Source organism: Humulus lupulus, chromosome 5 (assembly GCF_963169125.1).
Source record: "Humulus lupulus chromosome 5, drHumLupu1.1, whole genome shotgun sequence".
Classification (NCBI taxonomy): Eukaryota; Viridiplantae; Streptophyta; class Magnoliopsida; order Rosales; family Cannabaceae; genus Humulus; species Humulus lupulus.
The window spans coordinates 56,815,863-56,837,219 of NC_084797.1; the positions used below are offsets into that span (position 1 = coordinate 56,815,863).

The following is a 21,357-nucleotide window of genomic DNA, read 5'->3' on the forward strand; positions in this document are numbered from 1 at the left end:
AAGAATTGGGATGCATCAGTTCTTAACCTTAGGCATTCAGTTGCTCAGTTTATAAAAGGTAAAAAGCTTATGTGTGGTAAACCATGGATTGAGTGTGACCATGTTTTGTTTCCAATCAATATACGGAAGCAGAGCCATTGGATTCTTGGGCGTTTGAATATAAGGGAAAGGATTCTTTACATGTATAACTCGTTGAATTCTGGATGGTATGAAGCTGCATCTATGGCACCTATAGAGCCATATTCTGTCTTCCTGCCAATGTTTTTTTAGTTCCAAATTTTTACAATATTAGAAAGGACCCTAGTGCAATTTCTGTTGATTCCAAGGCTCCTTTTGTTGTTGTTAGTGTTGATGGATTGCCTCAATAAGAGGACAAGTAAGTAATGTCCTATGTTTTTTATTTGTTCTATTTAATATTTTTAATGCTTGTTTACATTTTACCAATCCATTGAATGGTGTCTATTTTGCAAGGATTATGGTATTTTTGTTGCATCCTTTGTTGAATATTTTGTTGATTGCAAGGAAATTCCATCAAGTGACTTTTCAGTTGAAGATCACCGTTCTAGATTGGCTATTCTTCTTTATTCTTATGGAAAAATGAAGCAAATAGAGAATGTTGCTAGTCAACCTGAACTTCGAAAGAAGTCTCCTTAAAAAGTTAGTAAAAAGTTGGAAGAAAATGCAAAAAGCTGTGTTTGAAGGATTGATGATTGTGTTTTTTTTTTCGGAAACTTTGTAACAATTCTTTAGCAATAATAGAACAACTTCAAACATTATGTTTTATTGTTTTTTTTTAATGTAATTTCAGTTTTCTAGATAATAGTCTAGTTTCCTGGTTTATTTTGGTAACAATTATCTTGTTGGTCCTATTTCTTTTACAATATATTACCAAACTTTCATCTTTCTATTCTTTGTCATTTTGGTTTGTTTGAATATTACAACTATATAGCAACAACACAACAACATCCTCATAACATAAGCAATAATGTTTTAAAAAGAATAGCTAGTCATCATTGATTATGACTTAATATCAGTCTGATGCATATGTCCCAAAATCTATAAAGACAATAAAAAAAATAATTTCATTTTAAAACAAGGGAGAAACAGGAATTAATCAGTTTCCTTCCAATGTTTAAGTGTTTAAATAAAAAAAAATGAAACCAATGTTGTTTATTTAAGTGATTTGATAAACTAGCATCTTTTTTTGTGTTGCTGTGTTATTATTCTTGACTTCTTGGTTGTCGGGTTCGACATGTTTTCCTATTATGACCTCTTTGTCCACACTTGATGCACTTGTTCATCTTTTTAGTTTCCCAAGGAGCTATAATTCTTCTTTTTTTTGGTCGTCCAACCTTCACTCTTTCAAATGGAGGCAACACTATGATGTCTTTGAAAAGGTCTGGTAATTCCCAATGTTGTTGTTTCCCTACTAGATACACAGTTGCATCGTATGTTTCTAGCCATACTTTTGTTGTGTAGTAATGTGAACAATAATCATAGGGGTCTATGTTCATCTCCTTCATCACAACAAGAGCATGACCACATGGCATTTCATCCTTTTGAAATCTATTGCAAGTGCAGATTCGTTCTTTAAGATTTACAATCCATGACTTATCTTCTTTAAATACCTCAAACAGATATTCATTTGTTGGCTGTACTTGTATTATATGATGTATAGGTACAGTGGCAACATTAGAGCTCATCAATAACAACAAAAAACTAAAAAGTTGATCAATCTTACAGTTAATCTCAAAGAGTATACAAAGTTGTTGGTGAGTGTTTGTTCTGCAATTGGTGTCAATCTTGTCATTGTTTGTTGAGCTAGTTTCCTATTAGTGTATGTCCAATCTTGGAGTAATCCACGCAAACACTCCAAAAGTGTTGTGACAGGTACTTCTTTAGCAGCCACGGTGGCTGCATTAAGTGACTCAAAATATTGGAAGTCATTACCGAGTACCTTTTTTTTTGAAGTAGAATATTGACCATTTATGATATCCATTTTTTTTTGCAAATAAGGCCTTATACGCTTATCCAATTTGTCAAGCTCCTTCATATGATATTCGAATTTCTTTTCTGTGTACGTGGTTGCTGCAACAAAGAAATGTACACTGTATTCCTTGGCATGTTTCTTGTAGGTTGTTTTCAAGTTCCTTAACAGGTGGAACATGCCGTAGCCGTGTTTTATTTCTAGGAAAACTTTATTTGTTGCTTTGATTATGCTTTCATGTTGATATGATATTATACATTGGTCTTCTCTAACTCCATATGCTTCTCTTAATTTTGTGAAAAGCCACTCCCGTGACTTGTTGTTCGCAAAATCTGCTATACAAAAATCAAGTGGGAATATTTTACCTCCTGCATCCTATGCACTAGCAGAGAGCAACGTTCCTCCATATGCAGACTTCAAGAAAGTGCCATCAACAACTATTATAGGTTTGCATTTTGCCCAGCCTCTCAAAGATGCATTCAAGGCCATGAATAGAAACAACAAACTATCATCTTCTCCTTTTTCAATGTCAATTATAGTTCCAATGTTGGTTTTTTGTAGCATGTACAAGTAACTTGGTATTAGGTTGTAAGATTCCCTTAGATTTCCTTGTAATTCATTGAGTGCATGCTCCTTACTTCTCCATGCTTTCATATAATTCATATTTATACCATATCTATCATTCAAGTCGCCTCTGATGTCTAATGGAGTACATGTTGTTTTCAGGTTGAGGTTCTTTGGCTTTATGTAGTTTCTTATTAATTTTGATGTTGCTTGTCATTGATCACCGAATCTGATTTCCAAAGAGCATGTGTGTATTTTATAATATTTTCTAATGATGAATGCTTGTGTTGTTCCATTCCTTGATGCTCTTATGGACCACTTGTAGTTTTTGTCCAAACAAATAATGTTGTATTCTCTAGAGCATGATTTGAACACCTTGTATTGGAAGTGGTTTGTTATTGCAAAATAGCTGAGAACGCTTTTTAGTGTTGCCTTCTCATTGTAGATCTGACCAATTTCGATTTCGGGATGGCGGGGGTTTGTGATTACAAGTGAATCTATATTGTCAAGTGGCAGGTCCTTATTCTTGTTGTTCTATAGTTGTTCCAACATTTCTGCAGTGAATAACTTTGCATAGTCATTGAAGTCAAATGTTTCACTGATTTCTTCTATGATTTCACATTCTTTTTGCTCTATTATTGATTCTGCTGTTTGTTGTCCATTCTCAACCATCGTCAGTTCCGCTGTTATTGTTGGCTCTTTATATGTGTAGAATGGAATTTGATTTGATGTTGTTGCAATGTTGTCTACTGTGTTAACACACAGTGGATATCTTGTGAAGTCAGACTCGTTCATTTTTAGCTGCAAGTAGAAAAGGAGAATTGCATCATCCACTATTTTAAAGGGTGGGTAGTCGTCCTTCACTTGATACTATAGTTGCATTTTTGTTGTTGCAGGGTTGCAACGTAACTGCAACAACAATGTATGCACAAGTACTTCATATTTGCAATTTCTAGTTATCAATTCCCCACTAGGTTCAAAATCAATGTAATTCTTGTTATCAACCCATTTTCCGTTGCTCTTTATCAGTATTGGTATTGTATCCATTTGCTGAAATGTTAAATAAAAGGGTTATTATATGCAATAACTTACAAACAACGTAAGAGCAACACATAATATATATAGTCTGAATTCTTCAGTCAATTTGTTAGCATAAATATCAAATATATTTTTTCAGCATAATTGGATGAATAATGAAGATAATCTATATGAAAATTACATACCTGGTTATGATGTTTTAATGAGTTAATTGTTACAGCAATTATTTTCCAACAATTTCTTCCTTGATATGAATTTTTCTACAAGATTGAAGCAAAGATTATGAGATTATTCAGGCAGTGTTGTCGTGGGTAATCCTTGACAGAGTATTCAATGCGGCATGCAACAGAGAGAGACCGAGAGAGTGATGAAATAGTATTTTTGTAATTTTCAATTTTTTTGGTACAGAAGTAAAATAATCCGTTCTACAATAATTATATTATTTTTTATTACTTTTTGGTCATTATAAAAAAAATCTCCAAGATTAATAGGGTTAATTAATTTAAAAATTATTTGTAAATTATTTAAGTAATTAGAAATTTATTTTTCTAATTAATGGTGGTGGGCCATGGTGATTCCTAAAATTACATAGTATGGGCCTTGAAGAGAAGAAGAGAGAAGACCGCGGTTTCTACATCAATAGCCCATTTTGTAATTTATTTATATTTTTCCAAGAGTTTTAGTTTTAGAAATACCCAATAGCTACTCTGTTCACTATTTATTGTATTTATTTAAATAAATGTTATTTGATAGTTGATTAATAACATGCTCATGCATTATATCTTGCCATACATGAAATCCCACACAGTTATTTTGATAATCATATATCTCATTTATAGAAACATGATTATTTAGGATTGTCCTATATGTTTTATATGAATTGTTTTGTGAAATCAATTGCATTTAAAATGCTAGGTTATTTAAGTATTTCAAAACTTGGTAAATCACACCTTATGACTTTCTATTTATAGTAAGTCTTTTATTTAACCAACTTTAATTTTCGAAAGAGTTTTATAAATTAAATTATTTAGAATGTAATAGAAATTAATTAAATTATATTCAGGCTAGTTTAATAATTAGTTAATAATTACATTGCTAAGGTTAAATAGAATTGAAACTTATTTTAATAAAAATGGTTTTAATTACCAAAACACATTTTAAAAAAAAATAGTGAGTGGGAAAATGTTGTCATTTAATATGAAACATACGATCTCCATTATTAGTACAACAAAGTTTAGTATGGGGAAGGCCTCGTGACGACTTAGTTTTCGTCCCCGTAAGGAAGGTATTGAACCATGATTTTACAAGGTTGACTTCTTTAATTAAATAGGATGAAATGATGTATTTTAGGTTGACCGACCCTGAAGCGGCATTCCTAAGTTAAGTCATGGAATCTGAAATAATGAGTTACACTCACAAAGTCACATCTTAGTCTCAGTACGGAGGATGTGACTTGACCAAATAAACGGTACTTTATATTATAAGAAAAATAAGAGTTGTTTTAGTTATAATTATTAAAGATAAGAGTATCTTATAAACTATTTGAAATTAATTTGATCGACACTAATGCGACACTTTAACATTTAAGTAGTTTTATCGTGGAATAATTAAATGCTTATTTTTATGTGTTTTAATTGTGCTCATGCATCATGTTTAATTTTCTGAAAATGATATTTAATTTTTTATTTGTATTTATATTTTATTACTTAAAATCTTTGTTTTCCTTTTATGTTTTATTTTCCTTCTAGTTTTAATATGGTCGGTTATGCTTGTAACCAAGTTACCCCACTAAATGGAGAAAACATAACTAAGTGGAAGATAGACATATAAATTGTCTTGCTGAGAGAGGATTTAATTGATGTAGCTGCAACATAAGTTCAATGGCAAATGCCAAATAAAAATGCCTTGGACTTCGTTCAAGAAGCATATGTGTAATTGTATGAACTCAACAACTGTGCACGAGAAATTCTGCTCTCTTCATTTACTAAAGAAATTAGAGATGCATATGATTGTTTTGTTTATGCAAATAACATTTGGAGGGTTGTACACAACAAGTACAGTCACATTCATGAACAATTGGTTCATGAAAGAAACATCCTTCTCGCTAAGGAGGAAAATGTCATTCAAAGACTAAGGAATAAGAGGGCAAGGTAAATATGATTTACACTTATGCTAAAACAAAAGTGGAAAATGAATTTTTCATCTTGATTTATATTCAAGAGTCACTGACTTTGTTTTGTTTCTCTAGTTCAGATGAAGAATCAAATTCAGTGATGTGGACTACTCAAAGCTATCAAGATTCCACCTTGAAGATTAAGAAGAGCATTGATGAAGTCTATTTTTAGTTTTTATTTTTTTAGAAGAATTTTATTTAAAATTTGTTTTATTTTTTATTCTTCTTTAGTTGCATGTTATTATTTGTTTTATTAATAAAATTATTTTTGGTACAATTCTGATTTTTTTTAATAAATTTATTTAATTCAAATATATGTGCAAATTTAAAATTAAAACTAAAAGGACTTCAATGCTCATTTAATTCTTAATCAGAATATGTATTTAAGAAATAATACATTTAAGTGTATGAATAATTATGAGTAATTCAATTATTCATATTGACTAGAAAATTTTATATCGTTTCTAAATACTAAGTACATGAAATTAAAACTTCAAAGTTTTATATATTTCATGAAAAGTAACACTTAGTATCATTAAATTAGGTTTAAGAAAGAAATATTAATTATTTAATATTTAAATTACTTAAATTCATAATTCAAAGTACGTGAGAATGAAACTCAATCTCAACTCAACGTAAAAAGGGACTGCATTTTTTTTTTGAAAAGTGTATAAGAAATGAAGAAATTAATTAGTCTTTAAGTCTAATATTGCTTGAATTATACTTTAGTTATAATTTGTCTTAGAGTTAAGGTTTGCTCAATAAAGATCTTATCTGGAATTTAAGAGCATGAATATATAGTTGATATATTTGGATTATGATTCTAAAATTAATTTTCAATTAAGGAGACTTAATTTAAAATAGGAAGATAAATTGAGTTGTATTAAGAATACACATATTTTGAGTAAATTAATAAGAGTTTGTATCGACAAATTTTATATTGGAGACACTCAAAATAAATGATCATTGATTAGTTTTGAGAAATCAAACATTAATCATAAAGAGCATATTCATTTAGTTACAAGGGAAAATACACCATTTTTTAGAAAAATAAAAACTTGTCAAATACTTTAGTGGGAGCATTGTTTGATGAATTATTATTTATGGAATTATAAGGAATTCAGAAACTGTAAATTTAATAAATAGCATTTATTGAAATTCTAAATCCATCTGGAGATTTTGACTATCCAACTGACGAGGTTAGTGTCATTTGATGAATGAATATTCAAAATCAATTAGGGTCATTAATGGGAAAGCTCAAGCCTTCAAATTTCGGATGAAAGTTTGAAGTTATAATTATTCGATAATTATCTATTAATGGCCTAATGGTTGGAAAATTCAATATTATGTAAATGACGTTGACAAAATTCAATAAGAATGAATTAAAGCATAACTTTAGTTTTATTAAAACCATAGAAATATGGTATATTCCAGAAGGTCGTTTATAGTGTAAAACAGGTGGTAAGTTATTAGTTATTATGTGAAATAATCTATTTATTATGAATAAATAGAAGGACATCAAACATGAATAAATAATAAAGACATGAAGTTATCAAAAAGTCAATTTGATGAAGAACATGGGGATGTGTGCTTCAGTAACAAGTATAGTTAAATTGAGATTTAAATCTTAATTTAACATTATTTATATTATGGGGATAATGTAAACAAACTTGTTAAATTTAGAATTTATATTGGAAGTGCCAAAATACATAAATTTTATAAAATAAATTTGAAACCATTTATTTTAGAATTTATGAATATGCACATAAATGACAGAGAATTGTTTGTTTGAGTGGGAGGAATAAATATACTGTCTAGTATATTTTGAACCCAACAAGAATAAACAATAAAATAGAAGCGTGAAGTCATAAAAACTAGAAATTTAAGATTTAGTTATTTAATTAATGAAATGAAAAATATTGTTGCAATAACAAGAAATAAATATTCTTATTAATTGAATATGAGATCGAAATCTTAAATTAAAAGGCATTGATTTACATTTAAGTAAAGTTAGTATAATCATATAAGAAAATCAAAATAGATTTCTATCTATTTAATTTTCATTATTAGTCATTGAAACCAAGTAATCATTAATTACCATAATTAATGATACTCAAATTGTGACTAATAGAGGTTCTGGATTAATCGAAATTAATTTCAATTCTAGTGATAGATTTAATGTTCTAATATTATCAGTAATATTGATGATTGGTTAGTCTAGTGATAAAGAACCTAAGGGGAAATAAAAGAGACAAAGAATGAAGATATACAAAAGTAAGTTTGTATATTATACAAAGATGGTGTGATGGTCATTAGAACATCAAAGTAACATTATCTGTTAGACCTTATCTGAAGACTTAGCTTGAATAGTCAAATATAGGAACAACTTCTAAGAGTTAGAAAGTACTAGACTTGCTTTAAGTTCAAGTGGGAGATTGTTAGGAAATATATGAAATACAAATATATTATAAATGAATAAGTTAATTATTATTTATAATAATTAATAAATATCAGAAAATTCCTTATTCATATTCTAGTGTATGATCTTGTAAGAGTACATGAGAATTAAGATCATAAAATGTGAATAAAAAAAGTTAGCAACATATTAAAGTATGGAATATTTAATTAAGGGTTGCTAGCAAGGTTTGCTAAGCACTACTTAGTAGTGCATGTGATTTTGATTCGGATCACTAATATGGATAGAAATTTTAGTAAAGGTACTGTGTATAATACTGATTATACATGACTGGACCGATATAAATTAATATCTTTTATTAACGTGTCGTTTATCATAAAAGATTTAATTTATAACACAAAGATGATCATTAGTAGATCAGTCTAAATCCTGAGTATTCATGAACTCCTTTTTGTGTTTATTAGGTTCTTTGATTCACTCATTTAGGTATCTTATATATAATGATATCGAATAACTTTTGTTTTGGGAACCTAATAACATGAATGGCTGGGAACATGTTATATAGTGGAATCCAAGCTTTCCGTAAAGGATTGAATATTAGTTCACTTGAGGGTTAATTCTGGGAGTGAATTTAGTTATTGAGCTCAAATCTATAATTCGATTATAGACTAACTATTCATTATGAATAAATGGTGTTGTACCCTAAAAATTAGCACAAGTTTAATCACTCAGCTAAGGGTACAGTTGTCAGATGAATATATGGAAAAAGTAGGCGAGTAGAATATCTAGCTAATGATGATGTGAGCAATTCGAGTTAGGGCTTGGTAGTACAACATTCATATAATTATCATGTCGCCTCTTATGATAATGGTCCGGTTTGAGACATCTAGTGGCCAGATCCCCTTTAGGGTGCTCTGAACTTAATCTGAACTAAGGTTTGGATTCCCTTCGATCCCCACCTCAATGAAGATGTTTAGCTCGTGGAAACCTGTTCATGATGCATAATGAAGGATCCCGAGAGACTAAGAGGCATTCTATACACTCATTAATGTTCAAGCTATATTGCACATTTATTGTCCGAGATAACAGGAGTAATTTCTGTTATGCAATCGTATCCCTATGTAAATGGGAATCGTCTTTATTAAATGTTTACCGTGTTTATGCACACGGTTACCCAAACATGTCTAGGGAATTCAACTATAAGTATCAGGGATAGTGGACAGGAAAATGGACTGCTTTTTGTAATATTGAAACTCTACAGAAATTGTTAAAGAGTAATAATATTGTCTCATGGACTATGTAGATTTTAACCACTGAACCACGTAAAATCATGTGTGTGAGAAATTTTTCATATACGTTCATTACGGTTTACAAATAAGCACTAATATCCGTATTAGATTTCTAAATCTACTGCTGGCGAAAAACCGCGTCAACAGTTTGGTGCTTTCGTTGAGAGAAAATTAGTGCTTAATCCTTTACAAGTTTCATTCAACGTTCATCATGGTGGTTACTCGATTGATGCATGACAACGAAATGGAATAGCTTGGCGAGCAAGACACGCATCATACTGCTGTTCCCACTGAAGAGGGCCCAGATGTTCAGCAATGTCCTTGGAAGCAACAGGTGGGCCAAGAGGACACTGAGAGTTCAACGTCATGCCCGCCAAATCCAAATCCAAGATATCTAACAACCATCAAGATGGAGAATGCCCAATTAAGGAGCCATCTCTCTAGGGCTACCAAAAAGATTGAGGAGGTCCTGGTTCAGTTGCCCCCTCTTGTAACCGATGCTAACGTTGGAAAGAGGCAAACTAGTCCCATAAGTCCCACAGGAATAATCAGCCCAATCCCAGTCATTCTGTCAAGACTGCCACTCCGAGCTCTGTACCTTTAGAGTGAAACCACCGGAGTGCTCAACCCACTAATCATCACAGGAACCATCATCTGCATGTCTGTCAGTCGGTCAAAACTATGACCCCCAGCTCCATGCCTTCCACATAGATTCCAAGGAATGCCCATAACAACCTATCAGGCCGAGTTTGGAAAAATTCATAGAGACAAAACACCCCAGCGAATCCCCATGCACCACAATCAGAACCCCAGGCACAGAGAACTTGGGATATCAGGGTAGAATCAAGACGGGCTAATTTAGTTTGCCCTGATGGAACGAGGATAACCTCACTGATAAGACATCTGCCATCATTGATTAGACATCCTACACCATCGCGCCCACAAAGACACTTTGGAAATAGTAGGAGAAATCCTCCCCCATCAATAGACACTTTGGTCGCACAAGCACGTGCTGATAATCCAAGTGCTCGATCTCAGCTGTGGGCTGTAAGTTTCACAGATGGAAGTTACTAGATGGGGATCTAGTGTGGAGCTAGGTTTGAAAGTGACCCAAGGAATCATCTTAGTTTAGCACAAAGTCCTCGTTTCGATCCACATCCTGATCTGCGTGATCATATGAATTCACAAAGGAGTTATCTAGCTCGAAATGATGATATGAGTAATACCCAACATGGGGGAGGTCCATCTATCATACGCGACAATGGGAATGTCCCGCCTGACCAAGCTTGAACTTGGTGGGAAAATAACCAATCAAACGAGTACAATATGATGGGAGCTGGTGAACAGTTCACAACAAACCTAGAGACCAAAGACATTTTTAGCGACTCCCAACTTGTGGTGAACTAGGTTCTTGGGGAGTATCAAGCCCGAGGAACCAAAATGGCAGCCTATTTGTCTAAGGTCCAGGAGATGCTTAACAACTTAAAAAAAAATACACTTATCTTACAAGTTCCTCGGGAGCAGAACTTAAACGTCGATGCTTTGGATGATTTGGCTACAACTATGGATGTGGAGATGCTCAATGTGGTTACAATTGACTACTTGTCTTCCCAAAACATTCAAGAGCTTGAGAAAGTAGAGTTGGTCCAGCCTCAGGACACCTGGATGAGGCCCATCACGAAGTACCTTGTTTTCAGGGAACTACAACAAGATAAGAAGGCTTCTCGAAACCTTCTATACCGATTTCCTCTGTATGTAATCATGGACAACAAAATATATAGGCGTGGGTACACGCTGCCATTGCTCCGATGTGTGTCTCAGCAGGAGGCCAGAGCCATCCTCAGGGAACTGCACGAAGGCTTCTGTGGGGACCACACAAGGGGCCAAAAGATATTGAGACAAGGGTATTTCTGGCCCACGATGAACACCGACTTGCTGGCGGTATGTCAATATCACCCAATCTCCTCCAAATGAGGTTACTCAATTGATAAGTCCTTAGCCCTTTGGAGTATAGGGCATTCACCAAATTGGTTCCTTACACACGAGAAAGGAAGGAGTAAAGTACACAATTGTGGTTGTGGACTACTTCATGAAGTGGGTCAAAGTCGAAAATATTGTGGTCGTGGACTACCTCTAAAAGGCGTTGGACTTTGTCATAGAAAACATTGTTTGTTGTTACCGACTTCCGAGGAAGATAGTCTTTGAAAATGGACCCTAATTCGATAGTGATTTGTACACTGATTTTTGTGAAAGGCACGGAGGGAATCTCGTGGTGTAGAAGAAATGGTCCTTGAAATCCCGATCCTAGCTCTCGTTGAGGTGTACTTCATGAGGGTATAGAACCCGTCCAAGTCGATGCCTTTCTTCTTTGGGCATGCTCAGAAGCTATACAAATACATGATCTATGTCGAAGAAGGATGGAGCCAGTCGCTGTTCTAGTACAAGATGTACAAACCTATGAGGACCCCATCTCTGTTGGGGATCAGCTGAAGGGGGAGAGCCACACTGTTAGGAATTGTTCCAAGTGCGCAGCGGAAATTGCGTTAATAGTAGTTTTGTATAATTTTTTTTTTCATATAAACTACTTTATTATATTAGGATCTTTTAATATGAAACATGTTAATCAACAAAATATGTATGTGTAAATTTTATACGAAAATATTTACCTCTTGTACCCTATCAAGAGTCCTTGAATATTTTCGTATATAATTCGATCTTCCTATCCTCGCTAGAGTACTCACACAAGATCTTCCAAGACGATCTCTACATCTCAAGATGTGGGTGGGCACATAGAGAACAAGAATCAAATTTATGAATCAAAAGTATTCTCAACACATGAGACTCTTGACTATAAGCTAGAGAGAAAAGTTTATCTTTTGTGAGAAAAATGTGATCACTATTTCTAATGCTTCAAAAAACTCCTTTTCCTATTTCTATCATAGAGAATATATAGGCATAGATAATTAAAGACAAAGTCTTACATTCCATTTTTAAAAAAATTTCAAAATTTTTTATTAATTAATTAAATAAAAGAAAAAATCAATAATTGATCACTATCAGTAGTGGTACACACATAGGGCAGTCCAGGAAACCCTATGCGTGTAACACTTCTCTAAAAGAGGGGATTTGATTTTTCATACATATTTATTTTAATTAATTAATAATTAGAAATTCAAATAGGATATCATCTTTTTGAGGAAAAGATAACAACTTAAATTTTAAAATTCAAAATTTGAATTTTCATTATCATCTTATTATTAATTAAATAAATAGAGTAATCAAAACCAATTTTCACTATCTATATTTATCCTTTCTCACTTAAAAAAATAATTTATTAACATCAATCTCATTTATTTCTGTACAATTCTGAAAATTGCATTAATGCAATAATAAATTGTGCAACTTTAATTATCACATAATTGTATATTTATCCCGAAGAATAAATATTCTCTCAAATAGCCCATTCACAGTTTGACCATTGTATCAACTCTTACCTTGAATAGTGTTAATAAAGCCGACCCGAGGACCTATGGACCAATAATTCCAAGCTCCAATAAATAATAGATTATTAACCAAAACTCTTTTATTCAATAATCATATTTATTAATCTCATGATTACTCCACAATAAATATGAGTTTGCACTCTTGAGAATTAAAGACATATATTTACTGAGTACTTTATTGTAACCGTAAAGTGTCCATTGATATAATCATTACATACAAATTAATCATCTATTGATGATTCATAATTAAGTGGTGTGAATACGAGAAATTGTCCCTTTGAACACCCTACACCAAGTCACAGGGATAGACCTCAATATATGAAGATCTCCTATGCAACACCCTATGAATGGCTACCCAAGTCGTCAAGATTCCTTGGAAAGGAGGAATGACTTGTCCATTTGTCGGTCACAAGGGCCTCACATAGCAAGGCATACCTTGACTGCCCAGTCCATCCGCTGAGACACTAAGGCATCATATAGCGAGGCGCACCTCACCCGTGTTAAAGACCCCTAACTGAAGATGATAGGGCCTCGCATAGCGAGGCACACCTCGCCTCGCTCAGGTGTCGTGATGCTGTGTACCTAGCCAAATGTTGCTAGGGCCTTTCTTAGTGCGCCTCGCCTCGCTCAGGTACCAAGGTGTTGTTATGCCGCGTACCTAGCCAAGCTTTGCTAGGGCCTCGCTCAGCACATCTTGCCCACGTCGCCTAGGTTTCGTGATGACGCGTACCCAGCCAAGCATTTCTAGAGCCTTCCAACGTCCCCAGCCAAAGGCGCTAAGGCCTCGCATAGCAAGGCACACCTCGCTCGGTCAACATGTCTTGCCTATGTCACCCATGTGACGTGATGTTGCCTACACGCAAGGCTAGATACTGTTCACCAAGCATCTCCCAGCCAAAGGCACTACCTCGCCATAGGGACCCTGTGTGAGGCACCTTGCCTTGTGCTCAAGGGTCGCTGCGACACCGCACACCTCGCCAGCCCGAAGGTACGTGAAATGTGTATTGCCTCTTCTAATAAAATATTTGACACGCATAGTAAAATATATGGAGGCTTGGGGGAAATATGTTTCTTAGAGTTGTAAGAAGAACCATCTGGCATGGGGTATGTGTAAGGTTACAGGGTTTACGACCCTGAAGACGACAAAGGCATGATTCTGACATCCGAACCGGACAAGTTGTGGAGATACGAATTCGTACAGAGTATGGGGGCATGACCTACATGCCTCTGACCGTGTACCAACACCGACACCATAACCTTTTGCTCCACCAAGACCTGTACAAATACCCTGACATTGTACCCGTGTACAACTTTGTCCCCAGGGACCATTATGTATCAGGCACCTCGGACCCCAAATACCACTTGGATGCCTTCAATGATTTAATGAAGCTAAGAGGGATCAATATTAGAGCAAGGTGTCACTGTTTTGCTGTCACGCTGAAAGGGCTTGCATACAATTTGTTCAAGAGACTGAGGTCAGGAACCATTAGGTCATGGCAACAATTTTCTGACGAGTTTCTCAACCAACATCATGCCGTACGCGATTTCACCATGCCGGGAACTAGCCTCGCTAAGTTAAAGGAAGGTGAAGGAGAAATCTTGAAGAGCTATATCCATAGGTTCAACATGGAGGTGGCTAAAGTAGGAAGCCTGACTAGGGGAGAACTCAAGATGGCAATCACGGTTGGAGTGCGCCTAGGCAGTAAGCTTTGGGATAATATTCTCAAAAGGGAAGTCACCGACTTAGACGACTTCTACGAAAGAGCACAAAAGTACATCTGTATCGAGGATGGCCATGAGAACCTAAAGGCAAGAAAAAGTGAATCCCATGTCAAACCCTCAGCCCATGAAGGTTCAAATGGCGCAAAAAAGAAGAGGATGCACGAGGGGCCGAGAGATGACAACTAGAGTAGGCCCAAACAAGGGAGCGACCCCAGGCAAACGTCTTACACCTTCTATACAAACCTGACAGACACCAGAGAACATATTTACCTCACGAATGAAGGCCAAGTTCCCTTCAAGAGACCCCCGCTGATGAGAAAAGACCGATCCAAAAGGGACCCTAGAAAATCCTGCTAGTACCACAAGGACATTGGTCATACCACAACAGAGTGCACCCATTTGAATGTAGAAATTGAGGAGCCCATACGCAGGGGGCACCTAGGCAGATATGTCAGAAGGGAAAATAAAAAACCGGAGGATGGGCCTGCATCGCCTCGGACCCGAGAAAGAACCTTGGAAATAAAAGGAGAAGTAAGAACGATCTTCGGAGGCCCGGGATCTGGAGGAGAATCTAGGAAGGGGCGAGACAGGTACGCTAGAGAAGCCAGAAAAAGTCCACCACCATGTGTCATGAGCCTAGAGCAACAACCCCCGAAGAGTTTTAAGGGAGAAAATGAATCAATCACTTTCACGGAGGTGGATGCACGACGGGTGCACTTCCCCCACAATGATCCTTTGGTGCTAACCGTCCAATTGGCCAACATGAGGGTGCATCGGGTCCTCATAGACAACAAAAGTTTTGTGGACATCTTGTATCGCCCCGCCTTGGAGAAGATGGGTTTGGGCGTCAGACACTTGAAACCCTGCCATTCCTCCCTGTACGGATTCACAGGGAACTTGATACAACCTTAAGGAGTAATCGAATTGGCCCTCACCATGGGAGAATAACCCATAAAAACTACTATCATGGAAAACTTCATCACGGTAGAATGTGCTTAAGCTTTCAATGCGGTATTGGGGAGACCATCCCTAAGAGAATTGAAAGCGATCACTTCAATATATCACCTAGTCGTCAAGTTCCCAACACCTGGGGGAATAGCGAGTATGAAAGGAGAATAAAAAGAAGCGAGGGAGTGTTATAACACCTCCTTCCGCGCATCTGTGAAGCCACAGAAACCGATGGTGATGGTAATACATGGAGGCATAAACCCACAGGAGCTAGACCCCCGAGTCACAGAGGAGCTAGGGGCCGAACCTATGGAGGAGTTAGAAGAAGTCGTTTTAATGGAAGAGCCATTACGAAAGTTGAAGGTGGGAAAAAAACCTTCAAGACGAAACAAAGGAAAATTGGTGAGGTTTCCGAAGGATAATCTCGAAGTATTTGCTTGGAGTCACAAAGACATGGTGGGGGATAGATCCTTCCATTATGTGCCACCATTTAAATATCAACCCTGAGGCAAGGCTGGTTAAGCAGAAAAGACGAGCGCTGGACCCAGAGAGATATGCAGCCTTGAAGGAGGAGGTTTGTTAATTGAAGGTGAATGGGTTCATCCGCAAAGCGTTCTATCTTGTATGGGTATCGAACCCCATACTAGTCCAAAACCAAATGGAAAATGGAGGACCTATGTGGACTTCACTAATCTCAATAAGGCTTGTCCTAAGGACAACTTCCCGCTTCCATGAATAGATCAATTGGTGGACGTAGCAGTCGGACATGAGTTACTTAGCTTCATGGATGCTTACTCTGGATACAACAAGATACCCATGAATCCAGCTGACGAAGAACATACTTCATTCATAACGGACAAAGGACTCTACTGCTACAAAGTGATGCCTTTTGGATTGAAGAACGCAGGTGCCACCTATCAAAGATTGGTGAACAAGATGTTCGCTAAGCAGATAGGAAGGAACATAGAGGTATATGTTGACCATATGTTGGTGAAGACCAAAAATGCTGAAGAACATAACAGGGACCTAAGTGAGATGTTCGACACACTCCGAAGATACCGAATGAAGCTGAATCCCCTCAAGTGCACTTTTAGAGTCTCTTCGCAAAAATTCTGGGGTTTCATGGTCAACTCCAGAGGCATTGAAGTTAACCCTGACAAAATAAAGGCCCTAGTACAAATGAATCCACCCAAGAGAAAAGAAAGAGGTGCAATGTCTAACGGGAAGGGTAGCAACACTCAACAGATTCATTTCAAGGTCTATGGACAAGTGCCTCCCTTTCTTCAACGTCCTAGAAGGGAGATAACAGTTTGCTTGGGATGGAGATTGTGAGGAAGCCTTTGCCAAGTTAAAGGAACACCTAGGGAAGCCACCCTTGTTAACTAAACGTGAAAAAGGAGAAAGGTTATACTTATACTTGGTAGTATCCTAACACGCCATAAATGTTGCCCTGGTTAAAGGAGAGATGAAGCGCCAACAACCCGTGTACTACGCAGTAAGCGGTTGGTAGATGCGGAAACCTGATACCCAGAGATAGAGACGTTAGCATATGCCTTAGTCGTGGCCTCAAGAAAGTTAGGGCCCTACTTCCACGCCCATACGATCGAGGTACTCACTGATAACCCCTTGAGACAGGTCTTGTACAAACTTGAAACTTTCATATCTAATGCAAAGAATGTCTGTATTTAGTTTATTATATGTTATGCTAACTTCAGCAGATAAGAATCAAAGAGGTTACCCATATAACCTCACAAGTAGATGTAATCATTTTATATATGTCTTTGTAATCTGCCTACTATTAATGAAAGTATTCCTTACTTCACATGCTACATTTCGTCTCTATGCAGACATTCACCAAAGTGCTTGGTGGAATAAATTTCACCAAACATTTGGGGGCAGGACAGGAGGGATGCATATATGCAAAAAAGAATAAACTCGGCAAGCTGTCTCTTATATTCATAAGGATTAGCTACCCTTATGAAATCAAGGGAATAATAAAATAAATATTTTTTTTACAAAGATGACCTCCAACCAAAGGTTGAAACCCCCACAAGGGGTGAGGCTGTGAGGAAGACATCTCCCAATAAGTCTAGAACGACCACTAAGCCGGCTAGCCGAAAAAGGTCCTAAAAAGACCCTTGTAAAAATAGTACGATACATAGCGACGAGAAGGACACATCTCGCACAAAATTAAAAGCGCGCGAAAAGAATATAAAAAAGGATACCAAGAACCCAGGTTAATATTTCCTTACAAGTATAGTCAGGGTGCACAAAGAAGACTATTTTCATCAGCCCAAAGAAGACACAAGGAATTCATCAAAAAATAATAATAAGAGGGACTTACCAAAGTCCCTTAAGCATGATAATAAAAAGAGAACGACAAAGGCTAGGAAAGACAATGCATCCTCATAGCTGATATAAAAAAAAATATGGACATACAATTAAGAGCTCCACACACCATCAAAGATTTATGAGGAGTTCAAAAAAAAAGGAAAACAATATGGAGGATCACACGGCAGCAACATATATGTATACAAATAAGCCTTGAAGGGGGATCTATGGGTTTCCACCATGACCTTTCCACTCAGAGATTTTCCCAGTTGCATACTCTCCAAAGGGAGACAAGTCGATGTTAGGATTGGTCCTCCATACGGCGTGTAGCGTGCGCTCAATTATGTCATTCTCAAAATTTACAAGCTCGGCCTCCAGTACATTAATCTTCTCATTTAGAGTGTGGATGGTAACTTCAAGTCTAATGTTGGATTAAGAGGTTGAACCAGCCTTGGCTAATGCAGCGTCCCTTTGGCAAACCGCTTCAGCAAGCTGACCCTCCAAGTCGCGGACCCGTGTGGACAAACTATCCTTTTCTGCATCGGCCATTGAGAGATTCTTCATTGCCCCCTCGAGCTTGAGTTGTAGCCGTTGTGTGGATGAGAAGCTTGAGGTGACAAGCCGGTGACCCAGGATGGAAGCCTATGTAAGGACAATGAAACAAAATAAAACATCAAGGGCCAAGCGATATAAAAACCGAAAAACATACATTGAGTGTTTTGACAAATACTTGCATGGAAGCTCGCATATAAGCCTCACCCAACTCGGCATTTGGAATGTCGTGCATAGACCCCCACTCGCCTTTGGGAATGTTTCCCATGTAATAGTTCATGGCTTCCCCATAATGGCTTGCTAGAGGATGGCCTCCAGAAGTGGAAGCATAAGCTTGACGGGGGGAAGCATGTATACTCATTGAGGCATGCTTTGACAAGGAAGGAGACCGAGGGGGTCCTAATCCATCTACAGAGGCACAAGGGGTAGAGGGGCGCAGAGCCCCCTCATTAGGCAGAGAGGCACCTAAAGGTGCCCACCTTAAGCGCCCCCCTGAGGGTGGAAGGGCATCACCCAAGAAGGAAGGACAAAGTTCCTCTTCGGGATAGAAGGGGGAGGATCATGGATGTTGAAAGTAGACTCGCCACCAGGCACCGACGGTAGAACCTAAGAAGTAACACCATCGGTGTGTCCATCGTCAGCAACATCTCTAGCCTCGCCGGCCAAGGATCGTAAAAATGAGTAATTCTCATACTCCACCTCGGCTTCATTTTCCTTGTCCATGTGGTCACCTGATGGGTTGATGTAATCTTTATCAGCTTCCTCATCATAATTGTCTTCATTACCACCATATACCCACGGAACGGTAGATTTGGATGAGACGGAGCACAAGGAAACAACTTAATCCAGAGATAGCATCTTGTACAAATAAAGATTGTCCTCTGTTAAAAGGCCACAAGCCTGTTTACGCAAGGCAGGCACACCCAAGATTTTTGCCACTCAATCACAGGCCGATGATTTCAAGGTAGGACCGACAACCCCTTCGAGACCTGCGATTAAGAAAAAAATAAATAACCATAGTTAGATAAACCAAAAAAATGGGGTAAGAGAGAAATTTCTTATATACAAACTCAAGGTGGGAATAAGCTTACTTGAAGTGTTGAAGCACGTATGTTGGGTGGACACGCTGTTGGTGAAGAAGAAATCACTCTTCCATGAGCCCCTATTGGAAATGGAGCCCTCCACAAGGGGATACCCTATAAGAGCCACGACTTTCTGGAGCTGATAGAAGTCGGGGGCTGTTGGGTTCGCCCTAAGGGTATAAAGGTGATGGACCTCACTCATGGAAGGCCCTCTAGAGTACACTTGTTTGTATAATACATATAAACAACTGAGCACAACCCAAGAGTTGGGGGACAGTTGGAGGGGCACCAACTCAAAGTAGTTGAGTACCTTGACAAAAAAGGGGTGAAGTGGCAAGACTCCACCAAATTTGATTATAGAGTCCTTCAAAGCGACGAGCCCTTCGGGCGGGTCAGATGCACGGTCCTTGCGGGTCAGAATTCTGAAGTTGATGTCCGGCAATAGTTGGTGGGCCTTCAACATTTTGGCAAGCTTAACATGGGTAAGAGTGGACATGATACCCTCATTTTCAGAATTTTCGAAAGTCCTCCTTGGCATGTTTGGTACCTGGAAAGAGACAATGAGAAATTTGTGAGCGTCTGACTTCCTCAACCCCCTGGACGGCCCTCTACGTGTCTTACGTCTACCTGCACTATGCTTGACCATATGACATGCGACTGGGGGCAGGTGAGGAAGCGTGGGGAAAATCATAGAAAGAAACTCAGGTTCAAGTGGATCACAATCAACACCCCCACGGGCATAACCCCCATAGCCTGAGGATTCGTCACCACAGATTGAAAAAGGTTCAGGTGATAGGTTTTCCTCTAGGCAGGCGATTTTGGCTATACAATCCTGAAGGGTTGATTTTAGTTGGGAGACATATGTTTCATGCCATGGGGAGAAACCTAAACCTTCGCCACTAGTAACAGATTCAAGTTCATTCTCAAGGCCCCGTGCCTTCTTCCTAAGGTAGAACAATCTCTGTAGGTAGAGCATTCGAACACACCCATGGTTAGGGGGTTTGCAAACGTCGACCTCAGAGTCAGAGGATGACAACTCGATAAATTCAATACTAGATGGACCTTCAGAACATCGCCTAGACGCCATGGGCCAGCTAAGACTCTATGACGTATGTGCGTGAAGACAACCCTATATCTACAACATAAGATTAAAGGGCCATGAGAAAAAAAACCTTTAAGGAACGGGTGCATTTCAACCAGTGACCCCACCCTCATATAAAAGATAAAGGAGACATACGCATCATTGGAGGAAGAAGGTATACCTGGGTGTGTATGTGTGGATTCGCAGATGTGCGAGGACAATCTTTTGGGTGGGTAAGGAAGGGTTGAGCGACAAGCGAGAGTGGATCCTTAGCAGGAAGAAAAAGACTAGCGCCACTACAATGCAAACCTTGTATGAGAGGAAATAAGCAACAAAAAATAATAATAATGAATGAATAAATGAGAAGGGGCGAAAATCACCTAAAAAATGCCTCTGCGGAGATTAGAACCTTGGAGCTCCTAGATATAGATTGAAGGGTGTTTACCCAAAAACAACCCCTGATGACATGGCAGAATTGACCTACACGTGGTAAACACATGGCAGCTTTAGGCGGATGCATCCTAATCGGCCCTTGACCAGAAAGTTATTGAGTTGTCAAGCATCATACTTATATGCGACCAGCCTGATCGCATACTTCCTTTTACTTCATTTATTCATGCAAATCTATAATTATGCATTAATTGTAATTTCTTTTACTACCTAGACACGCA

General features: G+C 37.4%; 1 protein-coding gene across 1 annotated transcript; it reads right to left on the bottom strand.

Moving 5' to 3' along the window:
* Window positions 1–1,017: 1,017 nt before the first annotated feature.
* On the bottom strand, window positions 1,018–2,167 carry LOC133779157 (uncharacterized). The gene is made up of 3 exons (XM_062219150.1): window positions 1,742–2,167; window positions 1,353–1,652; window positions 1,018–1,056 (listed from the first exon to the last, which is right to left on the bottom strand). The coding sequence occupies exons 1-3, from the start codon at window positions 2,165–2,167 to the stop codon at window positions 1,018–1,020; spliced, it is 765 nt and encodes a 254-aa protein (XP_062075134.1).
* Between the last annotated feature and the right edge of the window lie 19,190 nt (window positions 2,168–21,357).

Bases quoted from the DNA above. Each gene is read 5' to 3' on its own strand.
- LOC133779157 (XM_062219150.1), bottom strand. From the start codon at position 2,167: ATGTTCCACCTGTTAAGGAACTTGAAAACAACCTACAAGAAACATGCC. The intron at 1,653-1,741 runs GTAAGATTGATC...ATACAAGTACAG, and splicing joins TATACTCTTTGAGATTAACT to CCAACAAATGAATATCTGTT. The intron at 1,057-1,352 runs GTTGGACGACCA...TTGTCTTTATAG, and splicing joins CTCCATTTGAAAGAGTGAAG to ATTTTGGGACATATGCATCA.